General features: G+C 33.6%; 1 protein-coding gene across 4 annotated transcripts in view; it reads right to left on the bottom strand.

Moving 5' to 3' along the window:
- Window positions 1-16,560: 16,560 nt before the first annotated feature.
- Window positions 16,561-18,777, bottom strand: part of SHOC2 (SHOC2 leucine rich repeat scaffold protein) — an 89,606-nt gene continuing 87,389 nt past the window's right edge. For 2 of the 4 annotated variants that reach the window (XM_017499676.2, XM_017499678.2), the window contains exon 9: window positions 16,561-18,717. In XM_017499676.2, the coding sequence (XP_017355165.1) occupies window positions 18,509-18,717 (209 nt within the window). In that variant the 3' untranslated portion in view covers window positions 16,561-18,508. The remainder of the gene's footprint in view (window positions 18,718-18,777) is intronic. The other 2 variants (XM_037728233.1, XM_017499677.2) reach the window with 1 other exon arrangement.

Below are 18,777 nucleotides of genomic sequence, written 5' to 3' on the forward strand. Positions count from 1 at the left end.
TTACTTGCACAATTTAAAATTTTACATTTAGGTCTCTCATCCATTTGGGGTTCATTCTTATGTGTGGTGGGGAGAATGGATCTAATTTTTTCAAATAGCTATCCAGTTGTTTCTACACCATTTATTTAGAAGACCGTATTTTCCCAAGACCATATTTTCACTTGGGAAATCACCTTTATTACATAGATTTCTACCTGTAATTGAGCCTATTGCTGAATTTTCTGCTCTAATCCACTGGTCTGCCGATGCATGTGTCAGTATCCCATTTTTAATTTTAGTATCTTTTAGCTGTGTTTTCAGTGTTTTCCTAGGTATTCTTGAATATTAATTTTCTCATAAAAACTTTAACATCAACTTGTTTAGTCCCATGAAAGTTCATTGGCATTTTTTTTTTGCACCAAATTTGTAACTTAGGGAGAATTAACATCTGGATGATGCCGAGATGTCTAAGCTAGAATAATTATTATCTTTCAAATTTTTTCTTTCAGGAATGTTTTATAGTGTCTGTGCATAAATGTATTTGATATATATGTGTGTGTAGTGTGTGTACATATGTATCTATATTTGTGTATGTATCTTTTGACCATTTCTTGTTAGGTAATTTGTTTTCCTTGCTAGCATAATTGGAATTTTCTCATCCATTGCATTAACTAACTAGTTATTACTTGGATATGCCACACATTCTCAAAAGTGGCATTATTGCACCTCAAATACAAAAATTGGTTTGGTAGAGTAAAAAAATAGTTTGTGGGTCTCTAAAAGATCACAATACATAAGCAGAATACACTATACCTCTGTTCAGGTTTGGTCTCAATTTTGTCACCTTATGTTGTAAACACTATATTATATCCATTTTCTCTACTTGGTGTGTCCTTTCTTTTTAAAAATTTATTCAGGTGTTAGAAAGGTTTGCCTTTTTATTTGGATTATCTTTGTATTAATAATTTTAAAATAGTGCCCTAGTCCTTTGGCAAAACATACATCATTTGCTAAAACATAATGCCCTAGTCCTCTTATTCTCATTAACCTTTCACTATATATGTTGCTTTTAAGTATCTTTCAAGTTTCATCTATACAGTGATTGATGACCTTATTTTCTTTTACCCTTTCTCTCTCCCTTCTCCCTTTTAGCCGCTTTATTGAGATATAATTCACATACCAGACAACTTATCTACCTGAAGTGTACAACAATTTTATATTTGGAGTTGTGCAGTCATCACAATAAATTTTAAAATATTTTAATACCCCTGTACCCATTAGCAGTCACTCTTCATTTTCCTCCAAGATTTCCAGCCTTAGGCAACCACTATCTATGTTATATCTATGTTTGCCTATACTGGACATTTTATGTAAATTATACAATATTTGGTCTTTTGTGACTTCTTTTACTTAGCTTTTTCACGTGTTCAAGGTTTATTCATGTTGTAGCATTATCAGTATTTTCCTTAGTTTTCATTGCCAAATAACATTCCAATCTGTGGATATGGTACATTTATTTATCTGTGTATCAACTGATGGATTCTTGGGTTATTTTTGCCTTTTTTTGCTATTGTGAATAATGTTGTATGAATATTCATGTACAGATTTTGTGTATATTACATCAGGCATATATCTAGGGGTGAAATTGCTAGGTCATGTGGTAACTCTGTTTAACATTTTGAGTACTGCCAGACTGTTTCTAAAGTGGCTGCACCCTTTTACATACCCACAACCAATTTATGAGGGTTCCGATTTCTCCACATCCTCACCAATATGTATTCCTATCTGTCTTACTAATTATAGGCATCAAAGTGGGTGTGAAGTGACATCTTATTGTAGTGTTGATTTATATACCTCTCCTTTTTAGATTGCATTCTCTCTACTTTGTCAAAATATTTAGTGTTTATATATTAGTCATCTGCCCTTCATTCCATCCTGGTTTTAATATTATTTCCACCAATATACAAAATGCTCACAGTTGGTGTTTGTTTTCCCAGTCATCTTTTCTCTTACTTATACTCAATATCTAGTAGATTCGTCAGGAAGGGTATATGTTTATATCATGGCCTCAGATCTTGCACATTCAAAACTGCTTATAGCCTTAACACTTGAAGGTTAACTTTGAGGGATATAATCTTAGTTCACACTAAACTTCTTGAAAATGATGTTCCATTGTTAATGCTTGTGCTTTCATGTTTTTGAAAGCATAATATCTCTCGATCTCTTGCCTTTTAAACATTTTTTCCTGAAGAACTTAAGGATTTTTTAAAAAGAATCTTTAATAGTTTTACTGTAGTGGGTCTCTGAGTCAACTGTTCTAGTCAAGTTTCTTGGGAAATCAACAGACTCTTTCAATGTGTATATTCAGGTCTTCTTTTGTTTCCGGAAAATTATTTTCTCTGTAGCCAATATGGTGAAATACCAAGTCCTAACCTATATTCAGTATTTTGGCATTTCATGTCAAATTTTCTCTTTTGGGGTTAATTTGTTTATCTGAGCAAAAATGGTGGAAGCAACACAAAGTTTACCACACCAACTTGGGCAAACTCTGATGACTTTTCCACCAACACCTCAATATCCTTCTAGGTTGGTGACTTCACTACATTGTTTTATTTTCCACAATTTTACCTCAACTCACCAAAATATTTATTTCCTGTTCTTCCCAACATTAGAATGTAATGAGTCAGAAGAATTTTACTTGTAGGGAGAAGAAGTGAAAGTTTTAAAATAGAAAAATCATAGAGATGCAGAAACACCACTATAAGATTACATTTTTGTAAAGGCAATGAACAAGATTTTAACAAACGTTAATCAAAGAAAAAGGACTTAAAAGTTCTTTTTAACTTAAAAAGTCAACATAATTTTTGACATTAATTTCAAAATAAAATGATTTTAGAAAAATGTGCTAATGAGGAGTTAACCATGCTCATTACCATGGTAGGATCCAATATACAGTATCTGGAAGGAAGGTAGCATGTCATCAAGGGTAATTTTGAGAGTTGCACAATAACTGCATGCTAGGAATTTTATAAGTCATATTTAGAGATAAGGATAAAATTGCAAAGAAAATGGTTTTCTAAAAGGATACTTAGAGGCTATTTATTGATACTTGGGGCATCAGAGTGCTGCCATAATAATGTCATAAAGAGGTCACAGGAGTTGATTTCTTTCAAAAGGAGATAGCCACCAGAGAATTTCTGAGAACGATGGTTTCTCAAAATTTTGTGAGGCTCATTATAAATCCACTAGAATGGCAAAAATAAAAACATCAAACAATAGCAAATGTCAGGCAAGATGTGGAGCTATGGAACCCTTATGTATCAACTGGTACAAGTGTAAATTAATACAACCACTTTGGAAAATTGTTCAATAGTGATACAGTTTGGCTGCGTCCTCACTCAAATCTCAACTTGAATTGTATCTCCGAGGATTCCCCTGTGTTGAGAGAGGGACCCAGGGGAGGTAATTGAATCATAGGGGCCAATCTTTCCCATGCTATTGGTGTGATAGTGAATAAGTCTCATGAGATCTGATGCATTTATCAGCGGTTTCTGCTTTTGCTCCCTCCTCATTTTCTCTTGCTGCCACCATGTAAGAAGTGCCTTTCACCTCCGGCCATGATTCTGAGACCTCCTCAGCCATGTGCAACTGTAAGTCCAATTAAACTTCTTTTTCTTCCCAGTCTTGGGTATGTCTTTATCAGCAGCGTGAAAACAGACTAATACAATGAAAACTGAAAAAACACTGTTGAAATAAATTGAAAAAGGATACACACATACAAATATATCCTGTGTTCATGGATTGGAGGAATTAATATTGTTAAAATGTCCATACTACCCAAAGTGACCTACAGATTCAATGCAATCACTATTAGGATACCAATGACATTCTTCACAGAAATAGGAAAGCATTCCTAAAATTTGTATGGAATCACAGAAAACAAACAGAATAGCCAAAGCAAACCTGAGCAAAAAGAACAAACCTAGAGACATCACAGTATCTGACCTCAAAATATATGACAAAGCTATTGTTACCAAAACAGCATGGTAGTGGCATAAAAACAGACATATGGACCACTGGAACAGCATAGAGAACTCAGAAATAAATCCATACATTTACAGTCAACTCATTCTTGACAAAGGCACCAATAACATATATTAAGGAAAGGATTTCTTCAATAAATCATGCTGCGAAAACTGGGTATCCATTTGCAGAATGAAAATAGACTTATATCTCTCACTGTGTACAAACATCAACACAACATGGATTAAAGACTTAAATATATGACCTAAAACTATTCAGCTACTAGAAGAAAACACTGGGAAAACACTTCAGGCCACTGGTTTGGGCAAAGATTTCATAAGGTCACAAAAGCACAGACAACCAAAGCAAAAACTGACAAATGGGGTTACCTTAAGCTAAAAAGCTTCTGCATCACCATGGAAACAATCAACAAAGTAAAGAGACAATCTACAAAATGAGAGAAAATATTTGTAAACTATTAATCCAGCAAAGGATTAATAACCAGGATATGTAAGGAACTCAAACAACTCAAATAGCAAATACTAATACTCCCATTAAAAAATGGGCAAAAGATCTTAATAGACATTTCTCAAAAGAATACATACAAATGGCCAACAGATATATGAAAAAATGCGCAGCATCACTAGTCACCAGAGATGAAAACCACAATGAGATATCACTTCACCATAATTAAAACAGCTATCATCAAAAAGACAGAAAATAATAAATGCTGCTGAGGATGTGGAGAAATAAGAATGCTCATACACTGTTGGTGGGAATGTAAATTAGCAGAGCCACCATGGAAAACAGTTTGGAGGTTTCTCAAAACACTAAACAATGAACTACCATATGGTCCAATAACTTCTTTGCTGGGTATATATCCAAAAGAAAGGAAATCAGTATATTAAAGAAATATCCATACATCTATGTTTATTATAGCACTAATCACAATAGCCAAGATATATAATCAACCTAAATGCCCATCAACTGATGAATGGATAAAGAAAATGTGGTGCATATATACAATTGAGTATTATTCAGCCATGAAACAGAACATTATCTGCCATTTGAAGCAACATGGATAGAACTGAAGGACATTAAGAGAAATAAGCCAGGCACGAAAAACAGACATCACATGTTCTCACTTGTAAGCGGCATCTAAAAAAAACTGATCTCATGGACATGTGAATATAATGGTGGTTACCAGAGGCTGGGAAGGGCAGTGAGGGTGAGAGTTAAAGAGGGGTTGGCTAATAGGTACAAAAATATGTTTAGATAGAAAAAATAAGATCTAGTGTTTGATAGCACAACAGGACAATCATAATTAACAATAATTTACTGTACTATTTCAAAAAAGCTAGATCTGAAGTGTTCCCAACACAAAGAAACAATAAATGTTTGAGGTGATGGACATCCCAATTGCCCCAATGTGATCATTACAGATTGTATCCTCATATCACTGCATGCATCCCGTACATATGTGCAACTACTTTTTTTAAGTTGATGGAATTCGTGTAATCCTAGGAACTCATGTAATTCTAGGAACTCCGACTAAAAACCCTTAAAATCATCCTTCACTCTTCTTTACTCACACTTGCCAACCAACCCTTCAGGAAATACAAATTTAAGGGTATATCAAGAATCTACTTCTCACCATTTCTATTGCAATCACTCTTATCCAAGTAACTGTTTAATTATTACACTCGCCTTCTAATTGGTCTTCCTGCTTTCACCCTTGTGCCACTAATCACCTCTACTCCTCATCACTACCTCTGTATGTTTAACACAGCAAGCAGCAGCATTTTAAATACCTAATCAAATAATATCATTCTGCTGCTCAAAGTAATGATACAGACACTAGTAACAGCCATATATATGTATATATATACACATATATGCATATGTGCATATTATATATATTATGTATCCTTTTAATGCTCATATTACTAACACTAATAGCTTGGTATTCTTATTATCCCCATTTTAGGTATTAGTAAATTTGGAGCACAGAGAGGTAAATAACTTGCCTAAGGTAACAGAACTAGTAGTGGCAGAGTTACATTTATTCATTTCATTCAGGATAAACACTAAAATCCTTAAATAGCACACAAATCCTTATGATCTGCTTTTCTCTTTCCCATCTCTCTGACTTCAACATCTCCTCTTTACCAACTTGTTTTTCCTCACTCCAGCCACACAGGCCTCATTTTTCCTCAAATATCGGCTTTCTAACCTGAAATGCCCTTCCCTCAGATATAGCCAAATTTCCTCTAAGACTCAAATGCCACTTTCTTAGCCACACTTACCCAGACCATTTTGCATTTTCACCAGAAATAACTAACTCTATAGTGTTACTTTGATCGATTTGTACTGCCAGTCTTAATTGCTGTAGCTTTATAGTAAGTCTTGAAGTTGGGTGGTGTCCTCTGACTCTTCCTTCTCTTTAAATATTTCACTGGCTATTCTGCATCTTTTGCCTCTCCATAAAGATTTCAGAATCAGTTTGTCAATATCTACAATGACTTTCTGGGATTTTAACTGAGATTGTGTTGAATTTATAGATCAAGTTGTGAATTACTCATTTCTTGACAATATCAAGTCTTCCAATTCATGAACATGGACTGTGTCTTCATTTTTTATTGTCATTAAGAGATTTGTTTTTTCTCATGTATATTTTATATTTCATTTGATACCAAAGCATTTTATTTTTGGAAAGAGGTACTAATGTAAACAGTATTGTGTTTTTAATTTCAAATTCCAGTAATTCTTTGCTCTGAATGGGAAATTTAGTTTTGTATATGAACCTTGTATTATGCAACCTTGCTGTAAACACTTATTCATTCCAGTTGTTTCTGTCAATTCCTTTGGATTTTCCATAGACAATCGTATCATCTGCAAAGAGTTTTATTTCTTTCATCCCAGTCTGTATAACTTCCACTTCCTTTCCTTGTCTTATTGCATTGGCTATCACTTCCAGTATGATAATGAGAAGAAACTGTGAGGGAGAACATCTTTTCCTTGTTCTTGGTCTTAGTGGGAAAGCTTTCAGTTTGTTTTGTTTTGAACCAGTAAGTATGTTAGTTGTATGTTTCAGGCAGATGCTCTTTATCAAGTTGAAGAAGTTCTACTCTATTCCTAGTTTGCTGAGAGTTGTACAAAGGAGTGCTACATTTTGTCAAATGCTTTTTCTCCATCTATTGATATAATCATATGATTTTTCTTCTTAGCCTGTTAAGATGATGGATTACATTAACTGATTGTCCAGCGTTCAAACAGCCTTGCACATTGACATCAAACTTGTGAATTCTTAGTCGTTACTCCTCAAATACTTCCGTTTCGCTTTATTCTTCTGGTCTTCACACTGAATGTGTATTACATCTTTTGTAGCTGTCCCACAGTTTTTGGCTACTTGGTTCCAGTTAGTTTTGCTTTTCTCCTCTTTGGTTTTTATTTGGAAAGTTTTTACTGACATATTATCTTCACGCTTCTTTTCACAGCTGTGTCCAGTGTACTCACCAATCATTCTTTATTATTTCTAGTATTTATAATTCTTTAGTGTAATTTCCCTCTCTGCTATTACCCACCTACTCTACATGCTATTTTCTCCATTAGAGCCCTTAGCATATTAATCCTACTTAAAATTCCTGGTCTGATAGTTCCAGCATCTCTGTCATATCTAAGTCTGCTTCTGATGGTTGTTCTGTCTCTTCAAATGGCGTTTTTATCTTTTTAGTATACCTTTGTAAATTTTTTGTTGTTGAAAGCTAACCACAACGTGCTGGTTAAAAGGAACTGAGGCAAATAGGCCTTTAGTGATGTGGTGCTAAGGTATGCTGGGGAGGGGAAGCATTCTATAGTCCTAGGATTAGGTCTGAGTCTTTTAGTGAGCTTGTGACTCTGTACTGTGACCTAAACAATTGCTTTTTAGCTTTCCCTTCCCTGCTCCCAATTAAGTCAGTTAAGTATAGAATTATAGACTTTCCTTCTCCCACATGGAAAGCTAGAGATGTCTAAAGTTGGGTATTTCTCTTTCCCTGAATTGAGTAGGCAGGTTAGACTCTAGTAAAATAATTTCTCTTGAAGCCAGGCTTTGTTAAGAAATAAATACAGAATGCTCAGGTGTATTTCAAAATGTTTCCTTTTCCTCTCCCCATGCTGAAAACATGGTATTTTGGTTTTTTTCTCTCCAGTTTTCACCATGAGAACCTGGTAGGGCTCCTAGAGATAAAACTCAGAAAAGGGAGGGGATCCATTTTTGATACCCCTCCAAGGTTTTGTTTTAAAAGTATTTGTCAAGATTGAATATATTCAAAGTGTACATGGTGATTTAATATATTGTGTGATAATTACTACAATCAAATTAACACACTCATGACCATCCCTTCCCCAAGTTAACTCTCAGATTTGTCCACATTGAGCTTCCAGCGGTTTGTCAATTACAGCGTAGGTTTTTCTACTCTGGCATTGGTTCCCATGAAGGTTTCTGCTTGCGGGTTTTTGTTCCAGTAACTTGCAATTCTGTCTACATGTCTTTCTCCAATTTGGGGGGCTTTGTTTTGCTCTGTGACCTCCCTTCTCTGATGGATCTAAGAAGAGTTGTTGATTTTCAGTTTGTTTAGCTTTCTGTTAGGACAGAGTGACAACTTCGAAGCTCCTTACATGCTGGTTCAGTAACCAGAAGTCTTTTTTTTCCTAAACAAATAGTATTTATAAACCTTTAATAAATTATAAAATTTACTTAATATATTTACCTTTGGCTTGCCTTGCTAGAATATAACTATGGTCTGTTATGTTTGCTAACATATCCCGCATCTAAATCAGTGCTCAGCATGTTGGTGAGTGCTTAGATATTTGCTGAATGATATATATTGATTCTTCCTACAAGATTAGATATAACAAATATCAGTTGGGCGAAGTGGTTCATGCCTAAAATTTGGAAGACTGAGGTGGAAGGATTGCTTGAGCCCAGGAGTTTGAGACCAGCCTCAGCAACATAACAATACCTTGACTCTACAAAATAATAAAAAAATAAGCTGACTGTGGTGGTGTGTGCTTGTAGTCCCCCCATTACTCAGGAGGCAGAGGTGGGAGAAACTACTTGAGCCCAGGAGTTGCAGGCTGCAGTGAGCCAAGACCATGCCACTACACTCCAGCCTAGTTGACAGAGCAAGACACCCAGAAAAATAAGTAAAAAGAAAATAAATAAATAAAAGAAAAAGAAAAAATATATCTTCCTAGGAAAGTCATGAGATAGAAAAAAAAGTGAACTTGAATGTAGACTTATACATCAACCATACTATGAAAGACAACTGCAGTAACTTTAATTTGCATTTATATATGTTGCAGGACACCTGGCTTCCTTGGTCTTGCAGAAGAGCAATCTGGCTGCAACACCTGTCACTCCTTTCCCCCTCCCCCGGATTTATCTAAGCTGACCATGTTGGCAAGCATGAGGCTTTTTTTATTTACTGCTGCACACAGAGCTCCAATCTCCAACAAAGCTGAATTAGACTAAGGTTCTAATTTCAATGCTGAATTTTTAGAAAAGAGAACGTGATCATGGCTAAAGCATCACCAAGTCACAAAATCACAGTCAATGTCACAGAATCAAAAGAATATTATAGTAGGAGAGGTGGTCCCCCATACTCCTATACTATGTATCAAGACCGTGGCTTAAAAACCTTTTGGTTTGGTTACTTTAAAGTGGGATAATGTCTTATCTTCCTGGGAGAAAGGGGAAGCTTTAATGACAACTTCTAAAGTCATTATCCAAGACAAAAATTGTATTTTAGGTATTCTCCCTATAAACAACATGAAAGATCCCCAAAATAATAGCATTTAAGCATGCAAATTATAGATTATATACTTAAATCTTGTATTTTGTGGCATTAATCTTGCATTTGGTTTAAAAGGGTGAGGAGGAAAGAAACGTGAAACTAATAAAATTTATGGTTATTACAGTATATGCTTTTTCAAGTTAGATGATTAATAGGAGAAAAGTTGTGTCTGACATGGCTTTCACCTGGCTGGCCTATTTCAATCAGTGCAGATGTCATGGTTTAGATGGTTAGGCAATACAGTGGAGTGGAAAAAGAACACTGATTAAAAAGTGAAAGACTAAGGTTCCAATTTCAATGCTTACATGACACTGCATCAACGTGTAACTCATTCACTTTCCCTGGATATTCCCTTATCTTGAAAATTTGCATAGAAACCAAAGAGTTAGGAAAGAAAACATAAAATTAGCTTATTTGTCTAAAGTAAGACACAATTGATCCTTAAATAAACAAACATAACGAAAACTAAGGAAGTTAAAAAATGATTACCAACATTGTCGTAACAAGTTTTTAAAGGTTTAAAAGAAACCTAGGTCCTTAACATGACTCAATTTAACTTGTGGCCCAAATGGAATGGTAGTAATACAAACTGTAAAAATTTGCTGTTATATAGTAAAGCTGTAACATAAGTGCCACGGCATATAAGCACAGCAAACTCTTGTTGAATTCAAATTGTTTTAAGGCTTCCCTTGGAAGAATTGCTTACAGTACAGTATTTTTAAAAGTGGGTATTTAGTAAATGTTATTCAAATGTCCTACAAATGTAATTTCCATAAAGAGTGGTAAATGAAACAAATACACTTATGTATGGGTATATGTAAATAAAATGAAAAACAGCAATGCTTAATTCTTAGATACTTCATCTATGCCAACACCTAATGAACATGTAACACTAATCATGCCCCGAGAAAATTAACTGGATAAATTATTGTCCAAAAGCATAAAATTTGAAAAATTTTCTTTTACGGTTCTCACCTCCAATCCAAATAAATTAAGGGTTACCCAGAATTATTGGCTGTACAGTATTCTTTTGACAAATCAAAGGCCAAAATCTGTAAATTTATTACTTGTCTCTTAAGTTGATGATCACAGAAAGAAAAAAAGAAAAGTCATCTCCAAACATTTCATTAGAAAACAGTGATTACCTCAAATCTAGGTTCATCCATGAATCTTCACATTAACATTTTAGTCTCTATAAATCAAAGTGTACCAGTACTTTTAAGAAAGCAATCAATGTTCTCACCTGCCCCAAGATGGCCTTTATTCCGCAGTCACAGGAGGTGCTTTAGAGGCTAGAAAAATTGAACTAAGTTAAATCAGATATTCTTACATTTTAAAAAGATTATCCAAAATAGGTGTGAATTCCATTAATTTGTGATCAAAGGACAAAATTTTCTATGTGTCTATAGCATGTGTTTGACAACAAAGGATATAGGACATTTAATTTTGCACTGATAAACAGTGCTAGTTAAAAGACATGGAATATATAATAAATAAAATTCAGCAAAATATAATGATCCCAAATCTGGGAAAATCAGAGAAAAACTTGACAAACTGGTCACCTGCTTGAGTTGAAACACATGAAGTTCACTTATGTGTATATTTTCACCTTTGTGATTTTATACCTTTTCTCCTTTCATATATTCATATGTATGTACACACCTGTATATGCATGATACATCTTTACACTTCAGATATTGAAAAACTAATTCCAAACACTGTGTGCTATTTCTCCCACAAGATATGTGGCCATTTAGAGTCCAAAACACTGAGCATTAAAATCCACCCTCCCCTCTCTCTGTAGAAGATAAATTTCATTAAAATTGGGGTTTCCAACTAATTTTCAAAGTTAGTGATAAAAATCTAGAGTAAAAAAATACAAACATTTAGATTCTTATCTCTAATCTCAACAGGGAAATTATTCAATCAAATAAAATACTTTTTTAAAAAAGTTTGGACATTTACAATGCCTGCTTTGGAAGGTAACATTTATGTTCTTAGAGGGTATAACTCGGGTAGACCATTTGACTGCACATACGTTCTCAGATATATGCACTTGTAATTTGAAGAAATGATTAGTCTTTAAAAAAAATTCCCATAAAAAAGTTTGACAGTCTAATCACTTCAGTCTACTAAAGCATTACAGAACCAATAATCTAATCACCTAAATGTAATCTATTTTCATATTTTGTAACAGTATTCAAGTCAGAATATTTTGTGTGTCTATTTTAGAAATGGGCCTCTACCAAACATAGGCATTCTCTTCCTAGGCCTAAATTTTGCTTACAAAGCTAAGACTATGAAAAAAATCTAATTGTTTAACTGGATGAGGTAAGCCAGTCTGGATCACAGAGGAGTTAGAAACTAGACCTAGTAGTTATCTCAAACCTAATCTATTCCACAAGGTTAGCCACAAAGTAAAGGAAGAGTTAAAGAGCAAAACGAAGAGGGAAACACCAGCACAAACTGGTTAATTAAATAATTAAAAGTCTGGAAAAGAGTAGTAAAAAATTTTTAAATGCAGAAAAATAAGCTCAATCTTTACATGTTACTTCTAAAGAAAAGATTTAAAGGAGTTAAATCTAAATACAGAGTATAAGCAGTCCTCTACTGCCCTTAACATTCTCCATCTGGCATCCTCCACCCCAATTCTTAATTGTCACCTCCACTACAGCTACTTCTTGATTTTTGGAGTTCATCAGGGATTCCATCTTTTTCCCATCCCTAGAATCTCCCTAGGGAATCCTTGCTTCAATTACCATCTATATGTTGGATCATCGGTTTCCAGGCCTAACTTTCTAATGAGATTTCAGTATCCAATTGCTTACCTGGTATCTCCACTTGATGTTCTACAGCTTCTAAAACACATTCTCTCCCTACCTCTAAACAAACCAAAAGAATCTGGTCCTCTACCAAAGTTCCTTAGTTTAGTAAATATACCCAAATGCTTAAGCCACTAACCTGGGAGTATTCTTACTTACTTTATCCAGTCAATCATTAATTCTTACTAATATGCCTTACTAAGGCTCCCATAAGGGTCATTCTTTCCACCCCTATTGCTATAATTCCAATCAAAGCTACTGTCATCCATCATCTGGATTACTCCAACAGTTTCCTGTCTGGTCCATTGGTCTCTAGTTGTGATATCCTTCAATCTATTCTTCTCAAGGTAGCCACAGTGGTTTTTAAAAATACATATTAAAGAATGATACCAGGAAAGATGACATTTAATCACACTGTGCAAAGGATTAAAATTTGTTTTCCTTAAGTTTTCTTTAGCCAATTAAATAGTTATCCTTGGGTATTATCTTTTATCCTCACAGCTTTTGTTCTTGTGAAACATTTTAAAACACAAACTTACATAATTTTCTTCATTAGCCAATATTACAACTTATTTTTCTAGGAAACCTGCACTCAGTTCCCACCTTCAGTTACCATGACATCTTAAACAGCTGAGTCAGAGCAAACTTTCTTATGAAAGTTTACAAAAGAAAACAAAAAACATTTTCTTCACAGAACATGGGAGATTGTGATAAAAATACTATTAGGTCTAGAAGGCTCAGAGAATGGGAGAATTACTTCTAAGAATTCATGTCTCCATTATAGAGTAGTCTTCATTACAGGATATAACAACAACAACAAAACCCTGAAATCTAGGGTTTTAAAAACAGTAAATATAAACAACATAAACTACTATATGGAAGGACACCACTGACCATATAAAATACTATGTTGCATTGTTTCTGTGCACTTAATTCTGTATACCTTCTCCATGCCATTTGCTGCTTCAAAGTTTTCCAGAAGATTTCATAGCAGTGAAAAGTCATTTCTCTCAATTCCACATTTTTATGGTTTCATGACACTGCGATGACTGATTTCAGGTCCAGTTTCAGTTACACATAGCATTGGAAATCTTTTAAAAGACTCTATGGCAGAACATTTACAAATACATTATTTCCACTGAATAATAACACAGAATGACTTGCTAAAATGGCAATTTTTATAAAGTCAAAATAATCAGGTTCAAAGTACATTATTTGAAGGCTGTTTACCTTGTAGCCTTGAATCATAATTCAGAATAGCTAAGTTTTTAACACAGTACACGCCCTATTAAACATCAGTGGAAACCTGATCTTTACCTGGAGAAAAATTCAAACTGTTAAATACATCATCATATTCTTATTTAGCAATTATAACTTTCTGAACTAAGTTAAAAATGAGTTTTGAGGTGAAAGAAGAGACCAACAGCAAATGTGAAAACTGTGTATTAGTATATTTTTCTATTTAAGACTGATATTAAAATAAATTATCTGATCCACACATAAAACATTTTTAGTAGTGGGCATGAGGTTTTAAAGTACTAGCTAAATGGGCAGATCTACTGAATAATTTTATGTCTTCAAAATCATAAAAAGAAAATGGGATAGATGAGTGATGCAAATGCTACTTGTATACTATTTGATCAGACCAGTGGAAGGTTAAATTCTCCATAATGCTTTAAAAACTGTATCTATTTTCATTTTAAGAAACATCAGTAATTATATAAGCAAATTAAGTAACACAGGAAATCTAAATAATGATGGTCACTGATAAAGCACCCAAAAACTCTAATTAGACTGTCCAAGTAAGATGATTTTTTGGAGTACCTATAATACCTAAAATGCTTCTAACACTATTTAAATATTATTCCATTATTATGATTCTTAGGATGAAACTCTAATAATTTGCATAAAGACAGAATCTCCTCTCTAGCCAAACTTAAGCCCTTGTGCAAGAAACCAACAAAACAAAAGCTTCTTCCTTAAGGTTCTTAATTGTCAGAAACTTGACATAATATACTGGTTTTGTTAGAATAAGAAACTTTACCGATGCCTGCTAAAAAACTGTGATAATAAAGACACAAATCTATGATGTGAATGAACAGCACCCTCAACATGTTATGCTGCTGTACTCTGCACAGACTGCAAAAGTTGTATATGGCATGCCCTGCCCCAACTACTCTCAACAGCAGAGGCTACTCCTCCTACCAAACTTGGAAATGTTACCAGTCTGAAATACTATAAACTACTACCCAGATGAAGTCTCGATCACAAACAGGTAATTAAATTCAAAATAGTTTATATTTAGAACTTATAATGTCAGTGGGATAATGAACAAGTGTATACAAAAGAAGGTGTTTTTTAAGGGTAATGAGAACCAGTCCAGTTCTTTAAAAATCCCTTATTTTTAAAGTTATTTTTCAAAGTGAAAAAATAAACGCAGAAATATTTTCTCAGAGTGGCATTCTATTCAATAACAAAGTACTGATAACTATTTTATAAAACATTCTCATGTTTTCCTAATATAACAATGTTCAAGATACTCCCTTAGATGCCAGATCAATGTCATAACTCTTGCATATTCTAATTCTCCAAAATTACATAATCAACCAAAGATTGTCATGTGTTTCCCAATGAATCCTAAAGACTAAACTACTCAAAAGAATAAACCAAGAGAAAAGTTTTACCCAAGACATTTGGTATGCTATTTTATCCTCTGATGAGGCAGAAGGAGACCTTTTCTTACAAATAATTCATTTTACTTAAAGTTCATAGACTTCAGGAATGTATACTTTTCCAGTTTATTTTGAATTATGTTATTTGCTTTTATCTAATTTTAATCATGCAAGAGTGATCATATATCCTGATTTCCTGAGACCATTGTTGGGCTGTTGGCCCTATATAACTATTGGTATTGCCCCCTTTTCATTTCAGAAGTGTCTCCTTTTATATACTTAGTTACTATACATTCTTACTGAGAAACAATTATAAATTCTCCAAACTGAAATTTGGTTCCAATACACATGGCTTAGAAATAACAGATGGAAAGCAAAAGGTTATAACAGAAGTTTACAGAAAACCTAGATGAACTGTAATGTGTAACAACTTATCTATTTTAAATGATTCAGGCTGTGCAATTAGATAAATTAGAATTTGCAATTACATTTTTTTAAAGATCATTCCCATTGTGATACCTACATTTTAATATAAGCACATATAAACATTTTATGTGTATTTTCCCTTCCTATATCATCTACTATTTTCATTTGTATCCATAAAGTTCTTAAATTATTTAGCACTTCTTCCTTTCTGTATGCAATAATCATGTGGGATTTAGAAAGTATGGAACTCTCACAAAAGGACAGCTTGACATTACCATTGCCATTTTTCTGCTACATATTAACAAAAAGCAAAGTTTAGAGCAATGTTTTTATAAGGTAACATCCTCTGACATTTTAATTTTATTTGCTGAGTCTCATGGAGAGACTAAATATAATTTCTTTAAAAGAAAGGAAAATTTTTGGATATGCCAATTAGTCCCATTGCAGTTTCAGGAAAAAGTATTCGCTCTTATGTAGTCTTATTATATTCAAACTATTTAAATATTAAATATCTTGATTTCACAAGGATATCCTAATCAGAGTTCACTTTAGTTTCTTGGTAGAAGTAATGAAATGTGTGCGCTCTTGCAAGGTGACAGCCTGTAGAGGACATGTGTTTTATACTTCTTTAAACTTTTTTATAACTTGTCATTATGCTGTTTACATGTAGCATCACTTCCACATGTAAGAATGTGATCGTTTTACATTTCTGTTATAGATTAACATAAATAAAAGTAGGGGAACCAAAATGCTTTAAAAACTGTATTTTCATTTTAAGAAACAATAACCATATTTTTTTTCAAGAAAAGACATTTAGTTACTATCTTTAAAGTTCAAGTTCCATCATCTTAATATATAAACAAAACTGAATACGGGATTTAAAAAACCACACACGCACACACAGGCTCTAGGTAGAGCTGTAATAAAGAAATTCCTTTTATAAACAAAATTTTAACTGAAAAGCCACAGTAGATGGAAAAAAAAAGAAGAAAGGATATTACTTGGTAAAATCCAGTGACATCTACAATAGTTTTACAGCACATTTAAGCATTCTAGGGTTTTATATCTTCACCTGCCTTCCATTTCTCAACTGATTCTTATAAAACCTCCAATTACGAACATAGGTTTGACCTCAAACCTAATCATGATTTTGAGTGCCAGGAAAAGCAGAACAACAGTCCAAATTTCTTAGTATCATAGCCTTAATTCAAAAATAGTTTTGTGTAAAACACAACACCCAACTAAATGGGGGGGAAAAAAAACAACCAAGCAGCAATATGTAATTATACAAAATAGCTATTAATTATATGGGAAGTGTTTTTTAGGATGACATCTAGAACACACTCGCTCTGAGTCTCCTCAATAATCAAACTGACTTAGACCAACAATACTGCTAAGTACTAAAAGCAGTGAAGCGAAAGAAAATATATCAAATAGCACATGCACATCTTACAGAACTTCCACTGAACTCCCCAATGGCTTCTATGCAATGTGCCTCTTTTCCGTAACTGTATTAACAACTACCAAGAAAGGAAAGATGAGATTAAAAGTAATGATACTGAACCGAATTGTTTGAAGCCAGTGCCCCACATGCGGGGAAAAGTGCATTTAGTTCAGCAGCAATATAGCACAGTGTGAAGATATTGTGCTTAGACACAGATATTCCAGAATTGAAAGATGTACAAGGCAAGTCAAGATATAAAACCATAGTACACTGTTAAATAACCTTGAAACATACATATATTGCAGTTTTCAAAGACATTCATGTCATTGTACAAGGATAGGAAGAAATCCTTAAAGTTACCTACTGTAGTTTATGATATAATAAATACATATCTATATAGCATTGTATATACATATATAGATTGTGTCTGTTTATATGTAATTTATTTATTTGCCAAATTATCCTGTTAGTTTTTGTGGATCTGCAACTTTCAGGAATGAAAAAAACTCTTTTTCACTACAAGTTTCTCTTCCCCCCAACTTAAAAAATATTCATACTAGAAAAGGTCTCAATACCCTTCCCCTACCCAAAGACTCACTTCAGGTCTTTTGCTTCACAACCCATAAGAGAAGCACAATTAAAGAAACTCTAGATTTCTGACCATGTCTCTTCACTTTGCCAGCTTTTTTGTTTTTTAACAAGCAAATACCTTTCACTATTTAAACCAGTTGATGCAAATTCTTTAGCAGAGGATACAAACTCTAGATTTGACTGAATAAAACAGAGCAAATCAAAACAAACAAAAAAATCCAGTGATTTACTCTGACTGTAAACAATACATAAAATTTAAATCTCAAATCTCAAAATAAGTTAAAGAAAAATTCTACCTTCAGGGACTACAATATTAAAAAGATACAACAATTGGTAAGGGGAATATATGAAAAGTTGCAACAAAATTATTTGCCCATTATTTTTCCTAAGAGAAAGTATATCTAACTATACTACCTCTGTCCCTTAAATTTAATAACTTCATAACTTGTTGGCAAATGTTTTAAGCAAACTGGCATATCAGATTATACAACAGAAAAACATCCATCAAATTCGGCAAAGAAAACTTATATAAGCCTTTTGTACAGAATTTTAAAAAAATTCTAAATGGCTATGATTCCTCTATTAGCAGAAACACATAATGCAATCTTTATAAATCTGCCATATATCAATATCTACATAAATAGATACAGATATAGATAAGAAACATTAATGGCAGTCTATTTTTGAACAGTGTGTGGGATCAGCAGATTTGTATCAGACCATGGCACGATATGGACCCTGCATCTTTAGGAACTGAATGATGAAAGAAGGCCCCCCAGCAACAATCTGAGGTGGAAGGTGACTGAGTGGACAGTTCTCAATACTCATGATTGAAAGCTTGCTGCAGAGTGCCAGCTCAAAGGGAAGGCTATGCAGATTGGGGTTGTCATTCAAATACAGTTCTTCTAGGTTCTCCAGTGTACCTGTTTGAAGAAAAAAATCCAATTACTATTACTGTTTTTTTTTTTTTTTTTTTTTTTTTT

This window comes from Cebus imitator, unplaced genomic scaffold, assembly GCF_001604975.1.
Source record: "Cebus imitator isolate Cc_AM_T3 unplaced genomic scaffold, Cebus_imitator-1.0 Scaffold259, whole genome shotgun sequence".
Classification (NCBI taxonomy): Eukaryota; Metazoa; Chordata; class Mammalia; order Primates; family Cebidae; genus Cebus; species Cebus imitator.